At 48.4% G+C, this 20,157-nt stretch overlaps 1 protein-coding gene across 3 annotated transcripts in view; it reads right to left on the bottom strand.

The window, feature by feature from the left end:
• abcb5 (ATP-binding cassette, sub-family B (MDR/TAP), member 5) overlaps positions 1–20,157 on the bottom strand; it is a 167,842-nt gene that overhangs the window by 69,613 nt on the left and 78,072 nt on the right. For all 3 annotated transcript variants that reach the window (XM_038797448.1, XM_038797446.1, XM_038797447.1), the window contains exons 16-17: positions 10,388–10,549; positions 3,671–3,871 (exon numbers count right to left, since the gene is read on the bottom strand). In XM_038797448.1, coding sequence (XP_038653376.1) covers positions 3,671–3,871; positions 10,388–10,549 — 363 coding nt within the window. The remainder of the gene's footprint in view (positions 1–3,670; positions 3,872–10,387; positions 10,550–20,157) is intronic.

Raw genomic sequence — 20,157 nt, forward strand, 5'->3', positions numbered from 1 at the left:
TTCACTCCCTTTGACTGTGACCAGCCTCTAGCTTCACAGCAGAAGGTTATTTCAAATGAGGAATTAGCCTTGTTAGTTATGATAGCACTTCACGCTTCCCAATTCTCAAGTGCCTCCTTGAGGGCACAAATGACATATTTCAGAGGATGGTTAGTGCATTACAGGTCCAGCAAGCTTTGATGCCTGAGCAGTTAAGTCGAGGATCATCAGCACCTTAGTGGAATCTGCCAACAATCAAAGAACAGGGCTTCACCACTGTGGATCTTCTCATGACCAAAGGATAAGCGTATGAATGAGCGGAGGGCAGCCTAATGTTCCTAATGTTTCAGAAAGAGGTATGGGAGCTCCTGATTTGGCCCAGAGTGAATGTGCAGAGCAAGGTTGTGCAGCCGATCCCGTGTAGGCTGTCCTCGTGTTGCTTGTGGCAGTTGAGGCGGGCAGACGGCAGCAGTGCCAACACTGGCTGGAGGTGGAACCACATGTGCAGGGGGCAACTGCACACCCTGAAAACCTGGCCGCCCATCAGGCTGAGGAGGGGATACTAATGACAGCCCAAGTTGTACAGTCATCATTGGTCATTCAATGAAGACTGCGTCTCAGCATGGAGACAATGCAGCATCTGCGCCACGCCCTCACAGACTTGGCACCTGTGGAGGAGTAGGACACCTGCTCCCGATGGCTGTGAAAGTCACTGCAGCCCTGAACCTTTATGCCACCAGGTCATTCCAGAGTTCGACCGGAAACCTGTGTGGCATATCACAATCTTTCACCCACAGGTGCATTCGAGAGGTGCCTGATGCCTGGGCATCCAACTATATCAAGGACTAGGTCCACCAAGAAGCCCAGGCTGCAGAATTTGCTGCCATCACCCGGATTCCTCCGGTCCAGGGGTGGTCGATGACGCTCACGTTGCCCTGCGCGCACCCGGGCATCAGACCTTGCCCTATATTAACAGGAAGGGTTTTCACTGAATGTTCAGATCTTGTGCGACCACTGCCTCTGAATAATGCACGTATGTGTCCGCTACCCTGGGGATGTGCATGATAGTTACATCCTGGGACACTCGAAGACCCCTGGTATCTTTGAGGACCACCCGAGGATGACGGATTGGCTCATGGAGACAAGAGATATCTGCTGAGGTCATCACTGATAACACTGTTGCAGAGGTCTGAGACCAAGGTGGAGACACGTTATAATGAGGCCCACATTGCCACGCTTGCTGTCGTGGAGCGGGGAATCGGCCGACTGAAAATGCAATTTTGATGCCTGGACCGCTCTGGCGGTGCCTTGCAGTACACCCCTCATAGGATCCCCCACTTTGCGGTGGTCTGCTGATCCTCCACAGTCTGGCACAGCAATGGGGTGACATTTAGAATTTAGAATTTAGAACAGTACAGCACAGAACAGGCCCTTCGGCCCTTGACGTTGTGCCGAGCAATGATCACCCTACTCAAATCCACGTATCCACCCTATACCCGTAACCCAACAACTCCCCCCCCCCTTAACCTTACTATTAGGACACTACGGGCAATTTAGCATGGCCAATCCACCTAACCCGCACATCTTTGGACTGTGGGAGGAAACCGGAGCACCCGGAGGAAACCCACGCACACAGGGGGAGGACGTGCAGACTCCGCACAGACAGTGACCCAGCCGGGAATTGAACCTGGGACCCTGGAGCTGTGAAGCATTGATGCTAACCACCATGCTACCATGCTGACATTCTGGAAGAGGAGGAGCAGGAGGACGCAGAGGGACGTGCAACCTCATCTGAGGAGGAGTAGGGGGTGCTGGAAGGGCTGTAGACTAGCCCGAGGATGAAAAGGAGAAAGGAGGGCAGATGGCGGCAAGGGCCCGACATGCAAGGAGGACCAGAGAGGCCCTTATCGCCTCCTGATTCTCCTAGGACGAGGCTGTGTGTCAGCGCAACCTCCACCCCCCCACCATTTCCATCCCTCCACCACCCCCTCTCCCCAGCCTTCCTCCTTTTCCTCCTCCCCCACCCCACCAAATTACTGATGACACAAAGATAGGTAGGAGATTAAGTTCTGAAGAGGACATAAGCAGGCTACAAAAATATATAAATAGTGTGGGCAAAGATCTGACAGACTGAGTATACTGTGGCAAAATGGTCCTTTTTGGCAGGAATATTAAAAATGAAGCATATTATCTCAATGGTGATAGAATGGTAAATGGTTAGCACTGTTGCTTCACAGCACCAGGGTCCCAGGTTTGATTCCTGGCTTGGGTCACTGTCTGTGCGGAGTCTGGACATTCTCCGTGTCTGCGTCAGTTTCCTCCAGATGTTCTGGTTTCCTCCCACAAGTCCCAAAAGACGTGCTTGTTAGGTAATTTGGACATTCTGAATTCTCCCTCTGTGTACCCGAACAGGCACCGGAGCTTGGCGATGAGGGGCTTTTCACAGTAACTTAATTGCAGTGTTAATGTAAGCCTACTTGTGACAATAAAAAAAATTATTTTTAATAAAGATTGTTATGAGATTTGAGAGAGCACTGTGGTACAGATGGATCTGGGTGGCTTAGTGCACAAATTACAAAAGACCAGTATACAAATGGATCAAGTAATTCAAAAAGCTGACAGAATCTTAACTGTTATTGTGAGTTGAATGTGAAAGTAGAGAGGGTATGCTTCAGTTGAACAGATCATGAGTGAGACTGGGCGGGATTCTCTGTTCCTAGCCTTGGGTTTCTCGATGGTGTGCCATTCGCTGGCGGCAAGATTCTTCCTTCCTGCCACTTGTCAATGGGATTTGCCATTGAAGCCACCCACACCACCGGGAAACCCACAAACGGGGGTGTGCTGCCAATGGGAAAAGAGAGTCCCAATGACCAAAGATTTCCGGCCAAGGGTTAAGCCAAGTGCTTTTTTAAAGAAGCATTTTTGGATTTGTGATCTATTGACTGAAAAACAGGGGGGTTGAATTCCCTCTTGCTAGGCGCCCTGTTCAATATGTTGGGCCAGAGTAGGGATACAATTTAGGAAGGCTTGGATTTAGGTTTGCATGATTAGAATATTTATTTTGAATGTCATTTGTTTATTTCCTATCAGGTATAGTAATGATACATGGATTTAATGGGGCACTATTTAAATTTTTTTTAAAGTCCTTGAATCAAACTTGAATGAGATGGAAGAAGAACTTGCATTCACTTGATTTGCAGCCAAAAGCAACTGAGGTTAAAATGTTAAATCATGTGAAGAATCGTAATTTTACTTTCTAATTGTTTCACAGTCCTAACACATATACTTTAAAAATGTATTTACGGGACAACATTTATTGCCAATCCCTAGTTGCCTACAGGGTCATTTCAGAGGGCATTTAACAGTCAATCACACTTGTGGGTCTGGAGTCACATGTAGGCCAGACCAGGGTGGCAGATGTCCTTCCTTAAAGGACATTAGTGATCCAGATGGTTTTTTGCAGCAATCAACAATAATTTCATGGTCATCATCAGTCTTTTCGTTCCAGATTTTTATTGAATTGAAATTCCACCATTTGCCTTGGTGCAATTCAAACTGGACTCCCAGAGTATTACCCTGGGTCTCTGGATTATTAGTTCAGCAACAATACCACTGTGTCACTGACTCCCCATAATACGGTTACCAACAGATTTTACCAATATTAGTTTAGATATTATAATTTAATGCTAACCAGCTCTTTTTCTTGCTCCTTGTCCTCTATTGTTTGCGATGGTTCAGAGGAATTAATTTGGTGGCCTTTCCTGCTTGATTTCCTTTTGAAGCTGTTCCTGTTGAGAATATTCACACTTGTGTGTTCATCATTTTCTGTTTGCTTCACTTCCTCCAAAGCTTTATCCATTTCTTCATCACTGTCACTCTCCACATGTGAACTCTTTAAAATAAGCACAAAGAAAACTGTGCTAGTGAGTACAGAAAAAGGAGAATATCACAGGTGAATGTGTTGCTTAAGAATTGTTGCAGAAGTGAGGGCTTTAGATCCTGGAGCATTGGGACCATTTTTGGGGAAGGTGGGGGCTGTACAAGCAGGACAGTCTACAGTAAAAACAGGGCAGGATGAACATCCTTGCTGGCGGGTTTGCTAGTGCATTTGGGAAGAGTTTAAACTAGTTTAGCAGCGGAGGGGACGTAGACTGATAGCAGAATAGGGACATAGTATAACATAGAAAAGCATTGGGACATGGTATAAGATAGAAAAGCAATCAGGTCAGAGGGAATACAATGGTAGTAATTTTTAAGGGAGCAAGACAAGGCTGATGGCCTCTACTTTAATGCCAGGAGTATTAAAGGTAAAAAAGATGAATTAAGGGCGATGATTGACATGTGTAATTATGATATAGCTATCACAGAGACATGCTGGAGTGAGGGGCAGGATTGGCCATTCAACATCCCGGGATGTGGAAGCTTCAGGCAAAGAGGGGGGTGTAAAAGAGGAGGAGGCATTGCATTATTAGCTAAGGAGGTAGTTACTGCAGTAAGGAGAGATGATATCTTGGAGGGGCATCAAATGAAGTTTTGTGGGTAGAGCTTAGGAATAAAAAAGGGACAGCTACGTTGCTAGATGTTTATTATTGACCCCTAGATAGATAATGGTCAATTGAGGAGCAAATATGTGTGCAATTCATGGAGGAGTGTAAAAATAATAAGAAGGTGATTTCAACTTTCCCAAAATTAATTGGGATGGCCATCATGTTAAGGGCTTAGATGGAGTAGAGTTCTTAAAATGTACACAGGAGAACATTTTAGCTCAATATTGTCATGTGAGAGTACCTTTAAGAAATGGATGTTTAAACAATGTACCTTTAAGAAATGGACCAGCTCATATTACTGAAGTGATGTCAGAGGGTGGGGGGTGCTGAGTTGAGCTTACTTCTGCTTTTTGTTTCAGGTTTGAGCAGAAAGCTGAGAGTGTTTGTGTGTTTTGCAAAAAAGCTGCAAGAAGAAAACACAGAACTGGTCTGTTGATGTCTGAAAATCCAAAGACTAAGTATATTGAATGTAACCTCATGTCTCTTGTTAAAGGTGTTAAGTCTTTTGGAGGTTTGAATGGACATTTTGAGGGATTATTTAGTGTTGTATTATTTTCGGGGTTATCTTTGAAGTAAGGGGCGTTAAGTGAGCCAATGTTCATTTAAAAGTTAAGTTGAATTCATGGAATAAACATTGTTTTGTGTTTAAAAACCCACGTGTCCATAATTGTAATACCATACCTGGAGAACAAGCCGTGTGCTTCAAAAGCAACAATACATGGTTGAACTCCATGATACATTTCGGGGTTCTGAAAACGCCTCTCCCATAACAATATGTAGAGGATCCAAAAGGGATGATGCAATGCTGGACCAAATTCTGGGGAATGAAGCCGGACATGTGGTCAATGTGTTGATGGGGGAGCATTTTAGTGATAGCGACCACAGCATGGTACAATTTAATGGACAAGTTGTAAAATAAGGTTTTGAATTGGGGAGAGTAGATTTTAATGAGGCAGGATCTGGTCAAGGTAGACTGGAAAGAGTTACTTGTTGGGAAATCTACAGGGGGGCATTCAAAGGTGAAATGGGGAGAGTGGAGACACAATATGTTCCCTCGAGGGCAATAAGAAGGTGCAACAAACCCAGAGAACCATGAGAGAGTTGGGAATGGAGAAGAATATCGAAAGGGAGAGGGGAGTGCCATGAAGGCATTTGTAGAAACCAATTATTTTCTAACACACCTGACTGGTGAAAGATAGCTATTTAGCATAACTATTAAGCCCTAGTTTTAAACACCCATTTGAAATTAAGGATTTCAACACTCGTAACTGCAGGTAATTTCAAAACATATAGCTTCAACAGAACAGAGACACAAAATAGCACGACACAGCATAATTCCATTATACATTAAAACAGCACTTTTACTGAGCTAACAAATACATTTGCAAGACAGCTTGACACTATACTTGTGCTGTACCATTTATCAGATCAAGGACATAGCAACGCTGTAGTAACATGAAGGCACCATTGTTCACAATGCGGATAACAGCTAAGTCAGCAGAAGACCAGTTTAAACTGGTCGCGATAACAGCACAGAATCGCATCCATTACATGCACAAGTATTCAGACATGAAACATTTATAACAAATGTTGCACATTGAAGATTGACAGCTAACCGCCAAATCAAACTCATTTGATTCAAACCCAAACCAATTAGGATTACATAGGGGTGTAGATAGATGGCTAAGGACTGATATGATTTAGTATAACAGTGCAGGTCTGTACGGCCATCTTCATTCATGAATCATCTATACTTTGATCTAAACTATTCGCTGTCTCTATACTTTCACTTTTCCACTGTAACTCTTGAAGTAAATGCAAGCTGGTTTGCCGTAAGCAAGAAACCATTTCTGTATTATTTTGAAATTTAAATTGTGTACAAGTGCTTCTCTGTAAGCCCTTTTTGCTAGCTGGACTTATTAGAGAATAGGATTTAAGTGACTCTCAATTGTAAACACAAAGAGGCAATAAACGATTCTTGTTTGCACTTGAGAAGTTTTAACTCAAATTTCTACTGAGTTTCAGTGCCGTAAGTGCCACTAAATCCGCATGGTAGATCTCGACAGCATTTAAGCACTAAAATTAAAATTAAAATTAAAATTTCAGACTTTGGGGGCTGTTCACACTTCTGCTTGAGTGGTTAAAGTGCTGCCAATGAAACACCTTGGGTGGGATTCTCCATTAGCTGACGCCAAAATCAGGAAATTTGATTTGGCGGAGAATAGCTTATGGTGGCAAAATCACGGCAGGCGCCGATTTGCCACCAAATCGCGGTTCTCCGTCACCTCGAAATAGGCGTCAATGCGTTTCACTCCGCACATACAGTAAACACCGTTTGCATATCATTAGTGGGCCCGACCCAGTATTCTCCGGGGCGTCCGCGATTCTCCGGCTCTAATGGGCCAAGTTCCCAACGGCATGATTCACTTCTCCGTTTAAAAATCGTGATAGCGGCATGGCAGCTGCTGAAGGAGAGAGAGGGGGCATGGAAACTATCCAACATTACCATAATTTGCTGACAGTTGTGCTGGTAGCCGGGGGACATCTGCCAGTGCTGGGCGACTGGGGGAGGCAGGGGGGGAGAGGGGGGGGGGGGGCTGCGCTGTCCAGGAGGTTGGCTGTGGGGTTGAGGTGGGCGGGCATGGAGTGCCATTGCCGCAGCCCGCAAGGCAGCCATGCAGCTATGCACAATGCTAACAGCCCACTTTGAACCTGGTGACACGGGTCATATCGGTGTTCCCCCAGGACACCCCCCAGGGGTGCCTTCTGGACCCAGCCAATTATTGAGCTGTATGGGCATGCTCCAGCTAAATCAGTGGCAGCTTTTTGGCTGGGCTAAATGTGTGTAGGGAGTGTTATGTGTATGTGTGGCTGCAGCTTGTCAGCCTCCTGAGTGTCGATCATGGGCCCGGCGAATCCCGCATCATTTTTCAGTGGAATCGAGTGTGTTCCACATGGCACCAGTGCTAGCCCCTCAATGGTAGTGGAATTGGCCCAGGTGCGGCACCGGTTTTTCTGGCGTAAAAGTGCATGGATTCTCTGTTGACGTCAACACTAAGGGCTGAATTCTCTGCCTTCAAGATTCTCCATTGCACCGGCAGCCCGGGGGTTTGCCGGCAGCCCGGGGGTTTGCCGGCAGCTCGGGGGTTTGCCGGCAGCCCGGGGGTTTGCCGGCAGCCCGGGGGTTTGCCGGCAGCCCGGGGGTTTGCCGGCAGCCCGGGGGTTTGCCGGCAGCCCGGGGGTTTGCCGGCAGCCCGGGGGTTTGCCGGCAGCCCGGGGGTTTGCCGGCAGCCCGGGGGTTTGCCGGCAGCCCGGGGGTTTGCCGGCAGCCTGGGGGTTTGCCGGCAGCTTGGAGGTTTGCCGGCAGCCCGGGGGTTTGCCGGCAGCCCGGGGGTTTGCCGGCAGCCCGGGGGTTTGCCGGCAGCTCGGAGGTTTGCCGGCAGCCCGGGGGTTTGCCGGCAGCCCGGGGGTTTGCCGGCAGCCAGGGGGTTTGCCGGCAGCTCGGAGGTTTGCCGGCAGCCCGGGGGTTTGCCGGCAGCCCGGGGGTTTGCCGGCAGCCCGGGGGTTTGCCGGCAGCCCGGGGGTTTGCCGGCAGCCCGGGGGTTTGCCGGCAGCCCGGGGGTTTGCTGGCAGCTTGGAGGTTTGCCGGCAGCCCGGGGGTTTGCCGGCAGCCAGGGGGTTTGCCGGCAGCCCGGGGGTTTGCCGGCAGCCCGGGGGTTTGCCGGCAGCCCGGGGGTTTGCCGGCAGCCCGGGGGTTTGCCGGCAGCCCGGGGGGTTTGCCAGCAGCTCGGAGGTTTGCTGGCAGCATGGGTCTGCCCCACAATGCGAAAACCCAGTGGCTAGCCTGGGGTTGTACTCCTGACTCCCGCACCAAAAATGGCCAGAGAGTGGCTGGGTCCATGGCAGGCAGGTTTCCTCCCCTGACCCCCACGTTGCCAGGTGCACCATGGTCTGGTAGATATGTCGCACTGTCTTCCTGCTCAGCCGGAGTCTTCAATGGTATGCCTGGTCCAGCAGGTCCTCAAATAACAGGCGCTGACGGGGGTAGACTCCTTCGTACCTCCTCCTCCTCGGCCTGTTGGGCGGCTCGCTCTCCATCCTGGGTGGCTGCTTCCTGTCCCTCTGCAGTACACTCCGCTACTTCATACTCCACTGCTTCCTCCTTGAGCATATCCAGCTTGTACAGCCGCAGGGCATCCCCCAAGGCTGCGGCGGCCAGAGGAAGGCCACCATTGCTGGTTGAATTCCAACATGTTAGCATGGTGCACACCCCCGTGCCCAACCAGATTCACTGGGCTACATGATGGCCTGGGTTGGGACCGTGGGCACTGCCCTGCATGTCCTCCATCCCCCCATCTCCGCTTCTTTGCCCCATTGTTGCCCGGCACTATGGGGACTCTGGCACTGGGTGCCGTCGACTGGCATGGCCCTTGCCAGTGGTATGCTCCACTCCGCAGCTTCCACCTGGTTCCCCCATAGGAGCTACTCTGGTCGTTCTTCTGGATGGGTCGCCTGATGCTCCGCTGGTGGCTCGTGGCCAGTTGGGTGGATATTGTGCTGGGCGGGGTGAGAGTTGGGGGCACCCATACGGCCGGTGTCACTCTTCAGAACCAGGGGCCAAGGTGGGTGGTCAGTGGGGTGCACAGCAAAATGGTTACCTTTCAAGCCGTGGCAGTGGCGGTCTGTGATTGGACACCATCCCAGTCCCATGCGCGGGGGCACCCTGGCCATTCGGACTGTTCCCTTGTCACACATCCCCTCTCCCCCGGCCATGCCATGGCCCCCTCACTCCAGCCAGCCCGGCCAGTGTCTGACCCGGCATCCCACAGTTGAGCCTCTCTGTGTCCACCTCCTCTCTCTCCCTCATCAGCCAAGATGCCGGCTTCAAGATTTTCAAAAGCACAAGTGATCTGCGCTGTCGGGAACTCAGCCAATTGGAGGCGGAGAATCGCGGAGGCCACACAGAATACCAGGTCAATTACATGTAACCGGTGTTTACTGTACGTGCGTTCTGGAACGCATTGACGCCGTTGTCGAGGTGACGGAGAATTGCGATTTGGCTTCAAATCGATGCCAACCGCGATTTTGGCATCGGAATTTATTCTCCACCCAATTGTGTTTCGCCAACCGAGAATTTGGCCAAAGGTCTTTGCAAGCAAAATTAAAAAGTGGTGTCAGTCACAGTGAACCAAAATAATTTTTTTAAATCACAGAATCATGGAATTATTACAGTGCAGAAGGAAGCCATTTGGCCCATCAGGCAGGATTCTCAGCCTGCGTTGGCAATGGGATTCTCTGTTCCCGCCAGCAGTGCACCCCCGCCCATGGGTTTCCCAGGGGCATGGGGTGGTTTCAATGGGAAATCCCATTGACAAGCAGAGGGAGTTGAGAATCTCGCTGCCAGCGAATGATGTGGCCAAATTCTCTGACCTGGCTAGCAGCAGTAGCGGGGCAGACTGGTAAAGACCTCTTCAAACTATCCACATTACCACAGTTTCTCTCTCCAGGAACTCATTTTATTCAACTCTTCTGCACTCTCTCCAATGTGTTCACATTTTTCCTTTCATGTGGTGCCCAGAACTGTACACAATATTCCAACTGAGGTCTAACTAGTGTTTTGTATAGGTGCAGCACAACCTCCTTGCTCTTGTACTCTATGCCCCTGTTAATTAAAGTCCAGAACACTATATGCATCATTAACTGCTCTCTCCACCTGTCCTGCCACCTTCAATTATCTAATCACATATACACCCAGGACCCTTTGCTCCTGCACACCTTTTGGAATTTTAGCCCTCATTCTATATTATTTCTCCATGTTCTTCTGACCAAAATGTGTTCTGGTGAAGATTCTTTCAGCTTACCTGCTGCATGACCAGGGAATAGTAGATCCCCTTTCTGTTCATGAGCTCACTGTGTGTTCCCTCTTCAGTGACCACTCCTTCGTTAAAGGCAGCAATAACATCAGCAGTGCGGATAGTTGAGAGACGATGGGCAATCACAATGGTAGTGCGACCTGCTCTTGCCTGCAGTGAAAACAGACTGATTAGGGAAGGTGTTACCAACTCCTACTCACTGGGTTCATAAACAATCAGTAAATCTCAAAGATTGGGCAGATTCTAACAAACATTTGGCAATGTGTCAGGTTCAGACAGAACACTGGCATGTAACTCTCAAGTTGTACAAGTTTTTTCACGGAATCTTGAGCCTCCTAATCAAAAAAAACAAAGAATGGTCATTGTTTATGCTGTCACATCTTTTGCAGGACCTCAGAGTCAGGAAGCGGCCCCAAGAGATCAAGACAATGCCCCTGCCCCCGTCACCTGCCCAACATTATTGCACCCGTCTCCCACCCACCCCCCTCCACAGGACTCCCAATTGGGTCTACCCCTGGCACTGCCCCGCAGCACAGTTGGCACTGTAACCATGGAGAGACCCCCCCTCGACTGCCTCACCCTGACCAAACCTGTTGTAAACCCCGCCAAAGTGACATCACATAGGTGAGGTATGAGTATTTAGTGAGGGGGCCGCTAATAACCTTGAAATGTATTCAAATTGATTAAAATGAGGTTCATGCCCTTTGTAGGCCTGAATCTTGTGAAGTCACCGGCTAGGGACAGGGAAAATAGGGAAACGTGATCTCTCCAGAGAGAATCACATTTCCTGATTTCTGCAAGATTATCCACAAGCACCGCCAATCCCACAGACGGCGAGTGTGGGCTCAAGATCGTGGGCAGAATATTACATACACAGTGTTGAATTGTTTTGTATCACAGGCCTTGTAGTTATCAGTGTGAATATTACCATATGAAACTCTATTTTCTGCCTTCTCAAGTTGTTCACTTTGGCAGGAAGTATAGGAAAGCAGAGTATTACTAAAATACTCTGAGAGTAGCTGCAGAATTCCGAGGTGCAGATCAATCTTGGTGTTCTAGTGCTTGAGTCACAAAAAAAAGTATGCAGGTGCAACACATAAATCAAGGAGGCTAATGGAATGCTATCCATTATTCTGAGAGGAATTGAACTATTCGTAACATTTACTTCAAACCGATTATTGTCTCCATTAAAAGTACAGTCAAAGGAATTTCAGGTTGATGGCTAAATGGTTGGGAAATGTTGGTAAGTTTGAAATTTGACTGATATGATCCCTTTAACTTATAGCATTCCTGGAATGCATTCTGATCCCAGCAGGAAACCTCAGCAAAGCACTTGGCTTAGTAATTTCAATGAGCAAACAAGCAAACAATAGTGGCTTTAACTAAGGATTCGGGTTTTAACAATCTGAGCATGGGTCTCCCAAGCTGTCTGCAGCTTACCAGGGTCAACAAGGTGAGAGAAACTGTTCAATTAAACAGACAACCCTGGCAACCCTTTAAACAATGAAACTATGGTCTACGGTCCAAGGTGAATTATCGATGCAAATATAGAGGCCAGGAGAAAGGAGTTCAAAGAAAGTGATTCATTAATTGAATTAAGCATTAACATAATTCCATTAGCATGGCTATACATACCCAGGTTATTAACCTTGCACAGCCATTAAGTGTTTCTCATCCACTTGCTATTTCTCCTGTGTGGTACAACCCCAATGGTTTTAGCAAGTCTCATTATACGTTATGGCTGAGTGCCCAGAAATCCATTAGCCTGTTGAAACACCTGAGCCCCAGGAGAAAACACTAGATTGACAGCTCTGGTACTCTGATCACTGCTGTCAATTTCACAATGTTTATTTAATGGGCAATGTTAAGGGAAGGCATGGTAGCACAGTGGCTTGCTCTGTTGCTTCACAGCACCAGGGACCCAGATTCGATTCCTGGCTTGGGTCACTGTCAGTGCGGAGACTGCATGTTCTCCCCGTGTCTGGGTAGGTTTTCTCCGGGTGGCCCAGTTTCGTCCTACTAGTCTCAAAAGGCATGCCTGTTAGGTGAATTGGACGTTCTAACTTCTCCCTCACTGTACCCGAACAGGTGCCCGGAGTGTGGTGACTGGGGGATTTTCACAGTAACTTCATTGCTGTGCTAATGTAAGACTATTTGTGACACTCATAAAGATTATTTAACAAGATCAGGAGGATTCAAGTGCTTGAAGTTTCTAATACTGATACTTTAAAGTGTCTAGATGATGGGCAATTTTGCTAGCCTGTAGTAAAAAGGAAAGTGGAAGGTTATCAATGAATGACTACTGTATTGTTATTAAGCTTTTGTTATAGATCCTATTATAAATGTGGATGCCTTCTGGTGCAACGTTAGCATATCTACCTGTGAGCTGGAAACTGCAATTTAGGACTGAAGGTGTATCAATAACATGACCACAAAGAACAAAGAAAATTACAGCACAGGAAGAGGCCCTCCCAGCCTGCGCCGATAAGATCAGGTTGATCATTATCCTATAGATCCTTCCAATTTGCCTGCTGGCAGGTACAGTTCCTGGTTGTCACACAGTGGAATGTAACGGCAAACTACTGCGGTAACTTAACAAGTATAACCGTAGAACAATCTAATGGAAGTCTATGATGGACAATAACCTTTTAGGGCATGGTGCATGGAGGAGGATTGTCACTATTGGGTTCACTTGTTTGATACAGAATGGGCATGCGGAGCCATTGCAGCTAGATGAGTGCATTAGGTTGCTTGGAGCGAATAAGGGGTATGGATTTACCTTTCAAAAGGTTCCCTCATGTAAACTGTGGCTCATAACTCCTTGAGGTGTCATGGACAATGGCTCTTTGAAAAGCTGGTCTGATTCCATGAAAATTGCAGAGGACCTAACCCTGCAATGACATGATCCAGGTCAGGAGTGCAGGGAGTCAGCCCATGCCCTGAACTAGCCCACATCTTTAAAAGGCCCTGGTGAAAATTGGAAATCCCAGAAATTGGGTTGGGAATAGGAAAATCGGGTACAAACTGCTGTTTATAAAGGCCTGTCAAGCTTAACTAAGTTGACAAAATCCCAGCCCACTGTATATCCCAGCACCTTCCCTTATGCTGACCCTTTAAAAAAATATATTTTTTCTCCTATTTTCTCACCTCTTTTCTTTAATGGTTTTTCTTTCATTAATGGTTATTTCTTGTTGTCTAACAGAACTGTTTACTTCACCTAACAATCTTTTCACTAAATATTTCCTCTGTATCTTTGTGCGCTGTGTCTTCTCTTTCTTCTTCTGATTTTATCAGCATACTTTTTCATTTCTAAAGGGTAAGAAGTTGAAATGTTGACTTTGGGTGTGACTGATCTGAGAAAAACCTATGTCCAGTTTTGGATGCATTTGGCAGGGCGATTCTCGGGGCCTGCAGTGCCGAGAAACACCCAGATATTCAATGGCACTTTGCCATTTTTTTTGGCTTCAGAGAGATTCTGATGGCCATACTTAAGAGTCTTTTCCTGCTGGTGAGCCCAGCAAGAAAGATTCCTCACAGATTGGGCCACCATTTTGGAAGACTGCCATGATCTTTCCTCCGCCCCTTTCAGCTCCCCCCCCCCCCCCCCCCCCCCCCCCTCAACCTGTCTGGGATTTCTTCGGGACAAGCTTCTCTCATAGAAGCATAGAATTTACAGTGCAGAAGGAGGCCATTTGGCCCATCGAGTCTGCACCGGCCCTTGGAAAGAGCACCTTACTTAAGCCTGCACCTCCACCCTATCCATGTAACCCAGCAACCCCACCTAGCCTTTTTGGACACTAAGGATCATTTTATCATGGCCAATCCACCTAACTTGCACATCTTTGGACTGTGGGAGAAAACCGGAGCACCCGGCAGAAACCCATGCAGACACAGGGAGAATGTGCAGACTCCACACAGTGAACCAAGCCGGGAATTGAACCTGGGATCCTGGAGCTGTGAAGCAACTGCGCTACCCACTATACTACCGTGCTGTCTCTTGTACAGCATGTTCCCTGAGCAGGCGCTGTGCCTCTAGCCTCCGTGCGTTGCGGCAAAAAAGTCATGTTAGCAAAGTGAGTACTCCCTTGCCCATCCAAGTCCAACAGACAACATGGTGACCCTGAGGTGCACGCTAGCTCCACCCTCCACATGTCCCCCCTAAATCCACCCACAAGCCAATCCCAACCCCAATATGTTGTCTTCCACACTGTACCCCTGTCCCCATCAAAGAGTGGCCCTGGGGAGCCTCTATCCTCACCATACGTCCCTGCAGCTGCTGAAACCCACATTAGTAATTGGCTCTGCTGCCCCTGCCCTGCTTCCCCAGTGCGGTTGACTGTGGGTGCCTCATGGGGTGGGTTGTGTGTTATCCAACCAGCAGGATGGCACCTGGTTGCACAGTGGAGAGGGTCATGATGTGCCAACAATCACCTCCTTGCTTAGAGGCTTGTGTGTGGGAGGTCCTACAGATCGGGGTGAGGCAGGGATGTGTGCACCTGCTTGGAGCGTAGCTGCAGTGTTATGTGGGTCCTGGGTATGACATGCAGGATGTGACAACCTGACCAGAGACAGGATGGATAGGGCTTGGAGACAGCTGGTGGTCCTGTGGAGTGGGCTAGCTGATAGTGTGTTCAGGTATCTGCCCTGAGAGGGGCAGTGTGCCAGAGAGGGTGCCAAGGGCCATGATGCATGTATCCTTTGTTTGGGGTGAGCGCTGCCATTCCCCTGCTTCCCCTGCAGTGGGGCTTCTGATGAGCGCACTGAGGAGTGGCAGCACCTGGTGTGTCACTGATTGAGCTTGGCCACACCCATCCTGTTGATGGGTTAGCTGGGGCCTGAGGGTTTCCAGAGGGGCTCCCAAATGATCACAGTTTCTGTGAACATTTACAGGACACAGTGAGCAGTCAGCAGGGTGAGCAGCCAGGGGCCTGTAGCCTGTACCAAATGGGTGCTTTTAAAACAATCAGCAATGGTAGCCTGAGCCAGGCCATCTCAATCCCGAAGGGGAGACACAAATCCACGGACCTGTCACCAAGTCATTCCCTGTGACATCCCAGGTCCTGGCAGCAAGCGGTATAATTTTTAAACATTTTTTAACCTTTACTTCCCTTCTCACTCAGCCTCAGCAGCCATGGTACCCTGTGTCTGTTTGTAACTACCTGTAGTAAATGCTGCCCACATGACCTCTGTCTGAGCATCTCGAAGGCCCGGAGCATCGTGGGTCAAATGCACAAAACACATTTAAAGCGGCGGCAAGGTGATGCAGTGGTTAGCGCTGCTGCCTCCTGGCGCCGAGGACCTGGGTTCGATCCTGGCCCCGGGTCACTGTCCGTGTGGAATTTGCACATTGTCCCCGTGTCTGCATGGGTCTCACCCCCAAAGCCCAAAGATGTGCAGGGTAGGTAGATTGGTGACGCTAAATTGCCCCTTAATTGGAAATTTAAAAAAAAACATTTAAATGCATGCAACTGCCGGTTATGAATGCCGCCCCCGACGCAGGGCGCAAACTTCGTTATCACCACGAGGGAAGGACATGGTTCCCGAATCAGCACTGGGCGCGGACCTCAATTTTGGCCGGACGCCCGATTGCGATTCGCGTTTCAGTGAGAACTTTGCTTTCTTCCAAATAAAGTATTCCCAACAGGTTTTGTTTTTCAAATTCCAAACATATGTTTACTAATTTTAGTGCATTTCATTTCAGTGTTTTAATACTTATCTTCTATAAGTCTATCAAACCAAATACAGAAAAAAGCAGAAAAAGCTGGAAATCCACAGTAGGTCAGTTAGTGTTTGAAGAAAGAACATAACGGCGCGATTTTACAGCCTTGTTGCGCCCAACTTGGAGATTTGCAATTGTCGGAACGCCTCACAAGACTTAACGAAATCTCGCGAGATGTTTCGATCTGGATCTTGCCCTCACTGGAGGTGATCCAGATCTGCATATTTAAATGAGCCTATTCTTCCGGTGCCTGGGAGACCTTGGTAGGGTGCCTTTAGTACTGGCTTCCACAAATGTGGACCAGTTTTAATGGTACATGGGTTCTCCCAGGCCCCTGGGTGGTCGGGGACAAGGCAGTGTGGCACCCTGGTATTCATTTTTGCACCCAACCTCTATCGAAAAGCAAACTCAGTGCTGACTGTGTTAGTTCAATAAAAAGTCCAATTGAGAATCAGGATTTACCTTTTCAGTGTAAGTTCAATGACCAAGAGTGCATGTCAGAATACAGCATGCAGATGGCACATTTCACAGGATTGTTCATTTCCTCATTATAAACTAAAAGATGTGAAATTCCATCATGTACATTCAAATCAGTGTGTATCTGGGATGCACATCTCTGCACAATTCATCAAATCTCTTTGCGGACGTGAACACATAATTAAAGCTAATGCTCCAGTAGTACTGGGGGAGCTAATGGTCTAGTAGTACTGTGGAACGCTGTACCTAAAAGTACAACTGGTCATTCAGCACATGGATATTTGTAGAATGTTGCTTTATACAAATTGGGTGCCACATTTGTCAATATAAAGCAGTACCTACAAGTTAGAAATCTATGTACTTGAATTGGTTTAAAATATTTTCAGAAGAAATAGGATAATTTCTTTATTTAAAAACTAATGTCACCTTGCTTACTCGGCAATAATAGTGACAAAATAAGACAGGGCCCAATTTAATGCACAAGGAACAGAGTCCTGTTTTGGACACAAATTGGAGGTTGTTTCTCGGCACCGGCAGCATCGAGAACAACCCCGCTATCAAAGGGTCTCTTTTATTTTGTCTCGGAGAGGAATACCGCAACGAGGCCGCACTTACCTCCCACTTTTAAATGCCCGATCTCTCAACCCCCTCACCACGGCCTCCAGACCCCCTAATGCGTCAACTTAACTGTTAGAGGGTCCTCAGGTGCCCCCTCACTCTACCTCATATGGGCAGGGCTCCACAGGCCCGATCACTAGCACGGGCAACCTGGCACCTGGGCACTGCCAGCCTTGCACCCTGGCAGTGCTCCCACCAGCATGGCAGTGCATCATGGGAACCCTAGCAGTGCCAGGGTTGCCCTGCAATGGTGCCCAGGTGGCATTACCAGGGTGTCCAGGTGGCACTGCCAAGGTGCTAGTCTAGGAGTGCCAATATGACTAGGTGGAAGGATTGCCAGGGTGCCACCCTGCCCAGATCCCGACCACCTGGGGGCCTCCCGATGGCCTGGGAGACCGCTCCCAGGTTGCCATTACGGCTGGTCCACATTTGTTTGGATCAGTGGCAAACGGTGCTATGGCAAGGTCTCCCAGGTGTAGGCATTTGTTTCTGGACCTCAGGAGAATCGGGCGTCGACATATTTAAATGAACCTAATGTCTCACTTAAAAAATGTAAATCCGAATCCCACCCAGTGAGGGCGAGATCCAGATGAATGAAATGAAAATCGCTTATTGTCACAAGTAGGCTTCAAATAAAGTTACTGTGAAAAGCCCCTTGTCGCCACATTCCGGCGCCTGTTCGGGGAGGCTCGAACGGGAATTGAACTGTGCTGCTGGCCTGCCTTGGTCTACTTTAAAAGCCAGCGATTTAGCCCAGTGTGCTAAACCAGCCCCTCTGTCTTGACGTCTTGTGAGATCTCGTTAGATCTCATGAGGTGTTCCGAATGTCGCAACTCACCGCTCACGAGAGGCCTCTCACGAGCTGTAACGGCCTCGTCCCGTCACTGAGTTGGGCGCGAAGAGGTCGTTTCATCATGCCCAGAGTAACTGAAAAAGGTTTGACATTTGCCATATCGTGAAATATTCAATAGTTTCAGTAGCCCATAGCCATACAGATATCAATAAAAATAATGAACTTTGGTCGCTTGCACAAGGTGCAGAATTAGTTTTTTATAGCATGCAGAGTATCAAACTAGTTATAGTTGAAGCAAATTATACCCATAGGAATACAAAGTCTGAAGTTCTTAAAATAAAATATTGCATAAGTATTACTGAATCTGCTAACTTTATAAACAAACGGGAATAACTGGTTTGTCTGGCACAGCTATGAATGTTTCAATGGGTTTACACCCATGGTTAGCACTCCTGGGCTGGATTCTCCGGTTTGAAGATTAAGTGCTGACGCCGGTGTGGGAACAGTGGCGTTTTATGAGCGAAAAGCTGCACCGATCCTCTGTCTGGTGGGGGGCTGGCAGGCATGCAGCGTAAAGCCCGGCTTTACCTGCGAATATGGCTGGAGAATTGCCGGGGTCAGTGGCCACGCATGTGCCACGAAGGCGGCCTGCAGCAGCCACGCCATGCAACATGGCGCCGGGGCGCGTGGACCCGGCCTGCCAAAAACTGCCCCCCTGTAATCAGCTGCGCCACCCTCGGAACACCCCCCACCAGTGTCCCCAGACCTCGCCAAAGCCGTCCCCCTGCCTGAGAACGGCTCCCCTCTCCCCCCCCACCGACTGTGGCGGCGTTGGACTCTCCACAGCCGCCACGCCGGGTTCACGGAAACAAAAATGACAAGTGTTCCATACCGTTGGGAACTCGGGCCATCGGTGGCGGAGCACCGGGAAAGGGTCTCAGGTGACGTCCTGAGGCCGACCCGATAGCATGCAGTGTACTTTCGAGTACGCTGTTTTTGTGGGGACGGAGCATTGCCAAAGAGGCGCCGCCCCCAAGTTCGACGCAAATGGGAATTCTCCAGCTGATCGCCGAACGCGATATCGGCGTCGCCAACCAGAGAATCCCGCCCTCTATTCTGATCCCTATTCCCCCAAGAAAAGTTGTGTCATAGTGACCCAAATTCTCCAGTCGATGCAGTTCGATTTTCCCACTGGCATTGCACCCCTGCTAGAGGGTTTCACGGCAGTGTGTGGTGGTTCCAATGGGAAATCCCATTGACAAACAGCAAGAAGATAGAATCCCACAACCAGTGAATGGTGTGCTGCTGAGAAGCACCCGGCTGGTGAACCGGACAATCCAGCCCAAATCTTGAGTGTGCACAAAGTTCAACCTGGCATTCATGAGCTTTTAATATCCTATAGCTCATGGAAACTTCCATAAATATAATGACTTCATAAATTGAGAAATCTAGCTGTAGTTCAAACCCACAGTAAAAGGCACCAAGTTGAAAAGAATAGGAGAGAGAATAAGGTGAGTCATGCCTGAATTCCAAAATCTTATATGCTGTAAAAAGGAGGAAGGATTGAGGGAGCCAAGGACGCCCAGGTTAGAATGGATTGGACTCAAAGAAGGTGCAGTCATTCCATATTTCAACACAACAATGGTTAAGGGAGGAATGTTCAGAGGAAACAATAAAGGAAATTTCAGAGACTCAGTGACTACACTGACATGTGAGCGGAATGTTCCCTTCCAGTCGGGGAACACTTCAGCAGTCAAGGACATTTAGCCTCTGATCTTCGGGTAAGCGTTCTCCAAGACTCCGGACGCGTGATAACCGCCGAACAGAAACGTATAGCCAAGTTCCGCACACATGAGTACAGCCTCAACCGGGACCTTGGATTTATGTCGCATTACATTCACCCCCCCACCATCTGGCCTGGGTTTGCAAAATCCTACCGACTGTCCTGGTTTAAGAAAATTCACACCTCTTTAACCTGGGATTACCCCTCTCTCTGGACCTGTAAAGACTTAATTACCTGCAAATGCTCGCATTCAAAGTATCATCTCACATATTTGACTTTGTCTATATATATGTTTCTGGAACCCACCTCTTCATTCAGCTGAGGAAGAAGCAGTGCTCCGAAAGCTAGTGATTTGAAACAAACCTGTT

The sequence above is a fragment of the Scyliorhinus canicula genome, chromosome 5, assembly GCF_902713615.1.
Source record: "Scyliorhinus canicula chromosome 5, sScyCan1.1, whole genome shotgun sequence".
Lineage (NCBI taxonomy): Eukaryota > Metazoa > Chordata > Chondrichthyes > Carcharhiniformes > Scyliorhinidae > Scyliorhinus > Scyliorhinus canicula.